This window comes from Lycorma delicatula, chromosome 10 (assembly GCF_047948215.1).
Source record: "Lycorma delicatula isolate Av1 chromosome 10, ASM4794821v1, whole genome shotgun sequence".
In the NCBI taxonomy this organism is placed as follows: domain Eukaryota; kingdom Metazoa; phylum Arthropoda; class Insecta; order Hemiptera; family Fulgoridae; genus Lycorma; species Lycorma delicatula.
Window position 1 is genome coordinate 81,028,685 of NC_134464.1, and position 11,420 is coordinate 81,040,104.

At 40.6% G+C, this 11,420-nt stretch overlaps 1 protein-coding gene across 1 annotated transcript in view; it reads left to right on the forward strand.

Moving 5' to 3' along the window:
* Positions 1-5,176, forward strand: part of nudC (nuclear distribution C, dynein complex regulator) — a 313,220-nt gene extending 308,044 nt beyond the window's left edge. The window contains exon 7 of the mRNA XM_075376521.1: positions 4,679-5,176. Within this exon, the coding sequence (XP_075232636.1) occupies positions 4,679-4,730 (52 nt within the window). The 3' untranslated portion in view covers positions 4,731-5,176. The remainder of the gene's footprint in view (positions 1-4,678) is intronic.
* The last annotated feature ends 6,244 nt before the right edge of the window (positions 5,177-11,420 follow it).

Here is an 11,420-nt window from a genome sequence, read left to right on the forward strand (position 1 = left end):
GTTGATGCGAATGCCAAATCGCTTCTTTGGCACAGTGGGATCACAGACGACGGCGGAGAATTGCTAGAAGGCTTCATCGCGCAGCATCGATTAGAAGTGTTTAATGTCGCCGGCGAGTCGGCAACGTTCGCCGGCGCTGTGGGATTGCGGAGGACCTTCCTTGGTACCAACATTGATGTTACCATAGGCAAGGATATCCCAGGTAGGATTCAGAACTGGTCCGTAGTCAATGATTGCGAAAGCGACCATCGGCTCATAGTTTTTGAGTGGTTAGGTGGGCTGCGGGTTGTCTTTTGGGCGGACGTCCCTGTTCAGCAGGGGCGCTTCTTGCACAGGCGGGCGGATTGGCCCAAGTTTTCGAACATTCTTGCGGCCAGGATGCGGGTGTTCACTCGTACCCTGGACGAGGTCCCTTTAGATAACCTGGCAGAAAATTTTTCTTCTGCGGTGGTCGAAGCCGCAGAACTCTCAATCCCCCGAAATGGGAGATCCCCTCTCTCTCTGGGTCGAGAGAGAGTAGCTGGTTGGTGGTCTCGGGACTTGACTGCGATAAAACAGGCCGTGGGCCGACTCAGGAGAACCGCACAACGTGCGCGTGATCCTGACCGGCGCGAGGCCTTGTTTGCGGAGTATCGTCGGAAAAGGAACGAGTATTTTCATAGTATTAGGACTTCTAAACGAGATTCCTGGCGCTCTTTTGTCCAAGAGCAAGGGAATAAAGACCCTTGGGGAGTTGTTTATCGTGTGCTTGGTCATAAACACAAAAAGGACAATCTTCTGTCGGCTCTCTCGACCCAGGACGGCGTTGTTGTTGAGAAAGATCGGGTTCTATCTCTTCTGATGGACGATCTGCTCCCCGATGATACTGAGGTTGGTGAGACCTCGTATCACCGGAGAGTTCGAGCGGCGGTTGTAAGTTTCACTACGGACTCTGTGTCTTTGGAGATTACTGAGGCGGAAGTCCGCCAGGTAATCTGTAGCCTTGCTAGGAACAATGCCCCCGGATATGATGGTATCACGGTGGAGCTCCTTGTTCGCACCCTGCCCGTAATTCTTGGCCCGTTGACTAGGGTATTCAATAGGTGTTTGTTTGCCGGGTATTTCCCGGCTTGCTGGAAGCGAGGAATTCTGAAGCTATTGTTCAAGGATGGCGACAAGGACCGACCCCACCGTTAGTTCTTCTTACCGTCCTCTGACGCTCTTACCAGTTGTTGGAAAACTTTTCGAAAAGGTTCTTTACCTCCGCATTAATAGTAGGCTCACTTCAAATCACGTGCTGATGGACGACCAGTATGGCTTTAGACCCGGTAAGAGTACAGAGGATGCGATTATTAGGGTCCTGAATCTGGCTTCGGGCAGCGAGTGCAAGTATGTACTCGGTGTCTTTTTGGACATATCCGGGGCATTTAATAACTTGTGGTGGCCCTCTGCCTTGTTCCAATTGCAGAAGCGTGGTTGCACGCAGGAAGAAATTAGGACTCTCTCGAGTTATTTCAGCGACAGAACTGTCGTTCTTCGTGACGGCAGTTCGCAAGTAGGAAAGTCCCAGTCTAAAGGATGTCCGCAGGGCAGTGTATTAGGTCCACTCGTCTGGACCAACGAGTTTGACTCTCTCATGCGGCTGCGCTTGCCTGGTGGCTGTCGCGTCGTGGCTTATGCCGACCTTGGGCTGCTGCTGGTTGAGGGTAATTCGCGTGCTGAGATCGAGCTTAGAGCGGCACAGGCATGTAGGGTTTTTGCGGTTGTGGAGTCTTCAGCATAAGATGGTTTTCAGTGCGGAGAAAACCACTATGATGTTTTTGAAGGGCCGTTTAGCTGCAACTCGCCATCCGCGGGTTGTGATGGACGGTCGTTCTATTAGGTATGTCACTTTTCAGAAGTATCTGGGTGTCATCCTTGATGAGAGGCTTCTCTTGCAAGGAGCACATTCAGTATGTGGCGAAGAAGGCAGTTGATGCTTTCTTCGGCGTCCGTAGAGTGGTCCATCCCGATTGGGGGTTGAATTTCCGTACCATGCGGATTCTTTATAGAGGCGTCTGTGAGGCCATTATGTTGTACGCTGCGCCCGTCTGACCTCATCGTTTACAACACCAATGCTATAGGGACATTATTTTACGAGCCCAGCGTCTTCTTCTGTTAGCGGTTGTCGGTGGTTACAGGACTGTCTCGCGAGAGGCAGTGACTGTGATCGCAGGCATCAAACCTGCGGATATTTCGGCTACGGAACGTAGCCAGCGGTATGTTGCTAGGAAGGATGGCCTTCTTACTACTGGGCGTATGCGTGAGATCGAAGACCAAGGTTTTGACTCTTGGCAAGATAGGTGGAACACTTCTTTAACAGGTCGTTATACGCATGGTATATTCCCCGATGTTAGAGAGTTGCGAGCGATTAGCTGGGTATCCCCCAATCGGCATACCACTCAGTTCCTCTCAGGACATGGTGCATTTAGGGACAAATTGGCTAAGTTTAGGTTGGTTGATTTCGGCTTCTGTCCGGACTGTAGGGTCGATGACACTGTGGACCATGTCCTCTACATATGTCCCCGGTACGAAGCTGAACGTACCAGAGTTACTAGGGAACTCGAGAGAGTAAACTCTGTTTTGGATCTACGAGTCAACTGGAGGACTCGTAGTGAGTGGAAAATAGTTGCTGGCTTCCTTCGCTTCCTCGCCCTGAGCAGGACCGCCGAGGGGATCTAGTAGGTGATAGGAACCTGGGTGGCTAGGAACCGCCTGGGCAGTTGACTGGCCGAAGGTAGGCGCTTAGGCAGCGTGCCTCGGTTAGATGTATTGGTGGTATGCATTGAATCAGGCTGTCGTCGGAGTTGCGGCCGTTGTCGGCGGGCGGGATTATTCTTGCCCGGCGGGTGCGGTCGCGCTCCGACGAGGGCATTAATGGGCTAAAGTCACTGTCGGCGGGGCTTCTCTGGGTGCTGCTTAGGTGGTACGTAAGGGGGAGTCTTGGCGGCAATTTGCGAAAGTTGGTGAATGTCACGCGGGACTCCGTGATGGCGCTGTGCGGGAGTAGGCGTTGATTCTCCTCTCCCGGGCAGACCGGAACGGAGTCAGATAGAAACTCATTTTGAGTATTAAGCGGGGTTCTTAAGGGAACTAGGTCTAAATTTCGATGTACAAACTTTAGTGGGAAGTTTATTGTTGAGGTTGTTAGTGCGGATTTGACATTCAGAAATTGGCTCTTTATAGTAGGATCTAGGCGCTGGGTCTTCTTTCCGCGGTTAGGTTTCCTAGCTTAGTTTTTGAGGGCGACGTGGTAGCTGCAGGTGTCCGTTGTCTTCATTCTGAAGGCATAAACATGTAAATCTATCTCGGGGTGAATTTTTACCAATGTAGATGTCCCTTGGGGCATCTGCGGGGCCTGAACTGTAAGCTGTGGTGCACAATCAGTTTGAGGCCGAGAAGAAGTCCTCCGTTAAAGCCACTGCTGGCTAGGAACGGAGGGGGTGGTGTAGCGACCGGACACGCTACGAGGTGGGATCTTCTACCCTCGGGGGGAATCGAGTTGACAGGGTGTGGCTGAGACACGTAAGCTGGTGGTGTATGGCACTGCGCTTAGTCCGCTTATGCTATTAGGTAAGCTGTAGGATCTATTTAGGACACTCGTCGCTAAACCGTTTTGAGGCTCAGAAGCCATTTGTGGCACAGACATTCGGTCTTATGTTTGACCGAATGGGATGGTGGCAGGAGAAATCAGGAGAATGGGATGGTGACCAAGAAACCAAACTAACCGACCCCCTGGTAATTTAAACTTATCATAACTGAGTTCTTAAGCAATTTCTAGGACTTTCTCTTGTATGGAAGTTCCTGAAGTCAGAATGTTATTAGCATGAGTCGTGCAAAACCACTCATAAGTCAAATTGTCAATCGTTAGGCCTGGCATTTTAGGAAATGGATATTTACTTAACTGACATTTTGTCATATCAAGCACCCTGAGTTTTTCTTTTTTGTAGACATTTATAACTGCTACTTTTTCTTTTAATGTTAAGTGTTTATATTGTTGAGACATTTTAAGTTGCGGTAAAGGTGATTGTAATGGTTTTTATAAAATACAAAAAATTGAACATACAGTAAAATGTGTATAGAAAATGTACTACAATAAAAAATACAGTACTCTACTATAAAAAAAAATTTTACATATGTGTTCAAATACAATAAACACTTACTTAGTAACTGATGATGATCACACTGAATGATATGAATTGATTGAAATCATAACTTCAGCATCTATGTGAGAAGTGTTGCAATTCACAGAAGATAAACAGATTATTCACAATGAGTATAAAATAAAACAAGAAAAATTACTATTTTTATTCCTGCTGTATGTTTTTCAGAACTGATTGAACAGTTTTTATAGGTAAATTCATTCCTGCATCTGTTATTTAGAAGGTTATTAAGAAGTATTTTTTTTATCAATTAATACCACTATAAACTGCCAGGAAATCTAAAAATGTCTGATATTAACGGAAGTCCATTATTGGGAAGTTTCACTGTATTTTTGTGTGTGTGTGTGTGTGTGTGTGTGTGTGTGTGTGTGTGTGTGTGTGTGTGTGTGTGCGTGTGTGTGTGTGTGTGTGTGTACATGCTTACATGTTTATATTATAATATAATTTCAAGGAATGAGAAAAAATACTTTTAATACTTTTTTGATTTTCTTTTTCAGGTTTATGGCACAACATCCTGAAATGGATTTCTCAAAATGTAAATTCAATTAATGGCCTTATAATTTATTCCATGATTTATTAATTGTATCAAATTATGCATTATCTTTTATATACTTTTAAGAATATTGTATTAGCATTATGTTAATAAATTTTTAACACAAAAGTTATAATCAATTCAATAAAGCTACTAATTTTCACTTTTCTTTTTTAAAAAAGAGAAATTATTTTGGGAAAATTTTACACCCTTTTGAAATGTATTAAATGAAATAAAATTTCAATCAATGTATTTGTAAATCTACAATATGGATAAGCTTAAGATATAATTTTATTTTTTGTTATTAAATAACATTATTTTGGAATTTGCGCAGTTACTGTGTTAATTTTTTCCTTAATATTGTTTAATACGTAATTTTGTTAATTTTTTTTTTGTATCTTATTTCATTGTGTAATTTCAGAATTTTGTTAAATTTATTAAATAAATTATAAACTACCTTGTATGTGTTATTTTACTTTCATTTTCTTGATCTTGTAGAGTGTTTGCTTAGTGACTGCTAACTAACTAGTAATAGATATGTTTTATTTGATTAATGATTGTGATTTGGTCAAACATTGTGTACTAAAAATTATGACCAATTCAGAGATAATCCTATATGTAAATGAAATGTGTAATGAACAGTAAAATATTCTTTTATTTGTTAAATTTTTAAACATACCATCAAATTTTATACAAAACCCAATTTAATTATCGTTGATCAATGTTATTTCTAAAAAAAAATCTTCAAATTCTCATTTCACAATATCAAGTGAGAGAGATAACATGGTTTGGTAAAGAATTCTGCCAAACTACTGTGGAAGCTTTGTATGGTGTGGCTTGTGAAGAAGTGTTTTTTACTTGTTTGAAAGATGATTTCAGGATATTAAAAAAGCCTTTAATGTGTGAATATATGGTATCCTCCAATGACAGTTACATTTTTTACTCTCATTTTCAAATAATTATTCCAAAGGAATATAATTTCTTATAGACCAATAATTCCAAAGAAAGATATGACACAGTAACTTTTGGTATGCATGAATGCTGTGGGGTTTGTGAAGACCAAAATCAGATGTTTCGTTTATTAATAAAATCTGATAAATAAATTGAGCTCAGTTGCTCTTCACTTTTTTCACCATTTCTTGTTTTTCATTAATTAACTGTAAAAATGCCTGAAAAAATTAGGATGGTTCCTAATCTTTTCCATGGAGGTCATTACTAACTTGAATTTTATAAGGATAAAAGTGTAAACTTTTATTTAAAATTACCAGATTCTGGTTTCAGCCGAAACAATGTAGAAATGGGGTTCATTCCATTCAGTTGTCTTCTTCTTTAATGGTAAGTCCTAGCTGTAAGTGCATTTTTTAAATATTCTGCTATTTTTTTTTTATACATAATCAGCAACATGAAAGTTTTCAACCCAGGTATTAATAGCAATAACTGCCCGAACAGTATAATTGTATTGAATACTAAACTGTCTCAAATTCAAACTGAATAAAAAAACTTTCTGCTGTTATAAAATGTTGACACTGCAATTCACGATTCCATTACAGCTAAATGCTTTATAGTGTGCCTACTAGTAAGAATTTTTTCTCCATTCTACCCACCCAAAGTGGCTAGAAAAGTATTCCCTGCCAATTTTTCTGATTCACTAATGTACTTTATTCAAGTGAAAATAATGTAAAGTTGATATTATTGTACAAAGTAAACAAATTTCAGTTTACATTTTTTACATAAAATACAATTACATTAGCATATAGAAGTAGTGCATTAAAACTGGATTCTATAATCAATTATATAATTAAATTTCTGTGACAGAACAGTTGTTAACTAATTAGTATTACAATGTTACAGTTAATCAAAAACTAGTTTGAATGAGCCTTTGATTTGATAGAAAAATCTTGTACTTGATTTTATGTTAATACATGACTTCTTGTACGCCTATTAAATTACATTTACACATTTTTTTAAAATGAAAAGTACATAAAATTTTATTTCATTAAAAACTTCTGATATTTTTTCATATTTTTTTTTTGTGTATATATATATATATATATAAAGTACCACGTACAATATATTGTAGAAAAGCTGTCAATGAGTGCGTACTACTGCAGTTAAGAAAAAGTTCAAAATCTAAATTTTATTTTTTATTTTGGGCTTCTTTGGACACTTTTGGTTCAATTGATTGCAATCAAAAAGGGAGGTGAACAACTAGATGTTACAATCCAAAATTTCAACATTCTATGGCTAATAGTTTTTGAGTCACCTAGCAGACACACCTTCTCTGAAGGTGTGTCTGCTAGAAGAAAAGCATACAAGACTTAGATGATGACCCATGGGGTATATACCACATTGTCATGAAGCGGCATAGACCACCACTCCCCCTGCTGTCCACAACACAAGCAGAAGACACTATTGCGACCCTGTTCGTTGAGGAGGAGGACAGGAACATCCAATTACAGGTCGCATACATCACCACTTTACGATGAAAGAACTGCACCAATCCCTGCGACGAACTAACCGCAAGAAATGCCCAGGACCAAACAGTGTAACTGGAATACTACTGAAGAAGCTTGGAGAGGCCCACCCAAGGATTCTACTGGGCGCAATGAATTGTGCGTTGTAAGAAGTAAACATGCCAATGCGTTGGAAGAAAGGGACTTTACTACTGATTCCTAAGCCAACAACAGAGGGACAAGTGAACTCCTACATGCCGATCTGCCTCCTACCGACCGTCACTTAGCAAACTGTATGAAAGGATGCTGACAGAACGACTGTGGACAGAACTTCTCACAACAGGAGGCCTATCCCCTACACAATTTGGCATTGTGAAAGGCAGATCGACCGTGGACGCTCTACGTAAAATGATGAGGTGGATTACTGACAGGAGGGCGGGCATATGGAAAACTAGACAGATTCCCCATGATATATTGCTGGACATAAAGAATGCGTTCGGGAGCATCCCTTGGAGGGCTATAGGAGAAGAACTACGCCTCCGAGGCATCAGCGACGGTCTCTGGGCAGTACTATACGATTTCCTAAGGGACCGATACCCTACGATCACCACCGAAGAGGGAACTTGTGTTGTCAGGTGAAGAGAAGCGTGCTGCAGGGATCAGTGTTGAGCCCACTCCTGTGGGAGGTTGTATTAGGCAGAGTTCTCAGCCTCAACTATCCGGCTCACATAACAGTGCTAGCCTACACGGACGGCCTAGTGATGATGGTGGCCGGCGACACCAAACACGAGGTTGAGGCCGCGGCCAACTCGGCTCTGTGGAGGGCAAGCGAGTGGCTTCGGAGGAGAGGCCTATCCCTCTACCAACAAAAATCTTAAGTGATGACCATCGCTGGTAGGCGGCGGCTTCATCGCATCTTCGTAACAGTTGACGACAAATGCGAGTGATAGAAGCCCCCCCTCATGAGGGAAACCTGTGATAAAGCCATACGTGTGACGACCGTGCTTAGCAAAACTAATGGAGAAGACAAACAGCCCTCGGGCATCGAAGCGCAGATTGATAATGTCAGCAACTATGGCCATCATGCTGTGTGCCGTACCGCCCTGGACATAAAGAGAAATACCAAACGACTGGCCACCATATACAGGAGGGCGGTGCTAAAAGTCACGTTTGGATATCAGACCATTTCGGCCAAGGCGGCTGGAATAATCGCAGGAGTACTGCCGATACATCTCCAGGCAGCCTACAGGACCATACACATGAGGACATGGAGATAAAAACAGCCAAAAGACTACTATGGGAGGAATGGCAAAATGCTTGGGACAACTCTACCAAAGGGAGATGGATTTACATGCTCATCCCCCGTCTGGATGCATGGCTAAAACGGCAATACGGTAAGCCTACATACCATATTAACCAATTCCTGTCTGGGCATGGCAAATTTGGGGACATCTCCACTGGGTTCAGGGAACACCTGCTTGATGGATGCATATATTGTGGAGAAAGAGATTCCCCAGAACATACTGTCTTTCCCAGCCCACGGTGGATGGACCTCAGGGAGGAAATGCAGCTATGAACCCAAGAGAGGTTATACCATTCATGGTAAAGGAACAGTGTAACTGGCGACTGATGGAGGGATTCATCATCTAGGTACTGACGGCGAAAGAGAAGGACTACAGACGACTGAATCAGGGACTTCAGAGCTGGACGACTGACTTAAAAAAATTTTGGATGTTTTTTGGTAAAAAAATTACCAAAAACTTGTGTATTGGAGAAATAGTAGCATCACCACTGACCTGAGGTTGGGGGCCCCAGGAACAGCATAGCTGGGCCGGGACCCCTTCCATGAGCGGTTGAGAGGGAGCAGATAGCGGCAGAAAAAAAGGACCTGGCCTGTGGTGTGGGGAACCGGGAACAGCATAGCTGGATCTGCCCTCCCCACTGCCAAAGGGTAGAAGATACAGACGCAAAAGATCTAGAGATCTAGAACCGACAGGCTGACTGTCCCATGCCGGACTTAGTCGGTAGGCGGGAAGGCCCATTAGAGTTTGAGAGACACCCCCTGGGGCAAGTTTTAGTTGCTTAAGTGCAGATCCTCCCTGTGGGGGAAGCGTTGAAAAGAAAAAAAAAGTGAGCCAAATCAGTTTGAGGGATGTGGAGCAGTGAACATGCTTTTCCAGCCAAAATACTGGCCTGTTTTGTAACATGTGGGCAGGAATATTATCTTGACAGTGTCAAACTGCCTTCATGGTTACAGTTATATGTTTACACTGAATGTTCCAACAGAATTTGATAGTGGCAATCTGATTTTTGGGGATGAATTCACCCTGCATATCTTTGAAAAAAGTGATAACTATTTGTACCTCAGTAATTTTCTGTACCACTTGAAGAGTTAGATCCATAGTCCTTACTTCACTCATTTCATGATTCGTTTAGGTCTGCTGGATCATTTAGAAGAGAGTTTTGCCACAAATTTCAAGAATTTTATACAGTATTTGGTATTATCTCTATTCTTCCTTGAAATCATGGTGCATGTGTTCACAAAAGTGTGTGTATGTGTTTATACTGATATATGTAGAATGAGGTCTCTTGACATGCTAAACACTCATTGCTGCTGCACATAAATGGCCATGCGTTGCTCTAGCTATTTTTGCAGATCTCTACTCTTATAATTTTTTTTACTTCTTATATATATTATATATTATAGAGATTCAAATGGAAGACTATTTTTTGGGGCTTTCTGATCACTTAACTCTGAATATTAAACACATTGTACTAAGTCACGGCCAGACCCTTTTATTCAAAATAGCATTTTCTGTTAATTTACTTCCCCTACTATTTCAGATTGGTAACTTAAACCAGTTTAGGCTGTTATTTAACTTGAAAAGGTTTAATTTTTAGAAATATAGTACTTTAAAATACATCAGGATTTTCACCCTCAACTGTTGAGTATGTTTCACTAATCAGTGGATTTACTATATTTCATGAAACTTACTGTTGAGGGAATTTTTTCAAGAATTAATATTTATGGCTTCATCTACAATTGCGAAAATTAATTATTTAAATGCACTATAAATATGTTCATGGGGCAACAAAAAAGTAGTTATATAAAAGAACTGTGTAGAATGTTTGTTTCATTGATTGAAAAAACAAGTTATATTTTAATATGCATGTATTTCTAATGTATACTACAAATTGTTCTTCAATATTGTCTCTACCATTACTATTACTCAGCACAAGGTTCTATAAGGCATTATTGTGGAAATCAGCATTAACCATTTTGTTACTTTATTTTGTAGTTCACTATCTTCATTAAAATGTTTTTCACTAAGATATGCCTTAAGGAATAGAAAGTTGTAAGTGTATTCGTACAAACCCACCGGTTGGTCTAGTGGTGAATGCATCTTCCCAAATCAGCTTATTTGGAAGTCAAGAGTTCCAGCGTCCAAGTCTTAGTAAAGTCAGTTATTTTTACATGGATTTGAATACTAGATCATGTATATCAGTGTTCTTTGGTGGTTGGGTTTCAATTAACCACACATCTCAGGAATGGTCGAGTATTATCTGAAAGATAATTACTGGAGGCTAAACAGGAAAAAGAAGTGTATTCTTACAGAGTCAGGATTATAGAAGTGTTAGTCCACTAAATTGTTCCCTTTTCATCATGTGATATGCTTTTGTGACAGTTGTTACATAGCTAAGCAATACTGTGGAGAAAAGATTACAAAAGTCAATTTCCTGCGCTATTTATTCCAGATGGTATGCTTCAAAATAAATAGTAGAATTTACTTTTTTTTTCTTAGGAAATGTAATTCTACAGTAGGACAATTGTTTTTATTCTAATATGGTATGTGACAATTATGTTTCATATCATCACAGTATGGCTCAGAATTTTGTTTCTTTTTTACCTAATAGTTAACCAATTATTTTAAAATCAAACAAATTGTAAAATTGATCCAGAGCAGACATGGATACAGACTATAATCTACTTAATGAGATTTATGTTAAATTAAAGAAAAACCTAGAATAAATATGCGTAATTAATTACGTAAAGGGAAAGCTTGAGGCTATGGGAACAAATTTAGAAATTTCTGCAAAAATAGGTACTGCCAAAAAATAAATTGTAAACATTAAGACAGATGGTGTAAAACCTTACATTACAGAAGATATATGTTACTGACAGATAAATCATGTATAAAAGTGTTAAATTTGAGAGCAATAAAGAAAATTTATCAGCTTTTAGAAACTAAACAA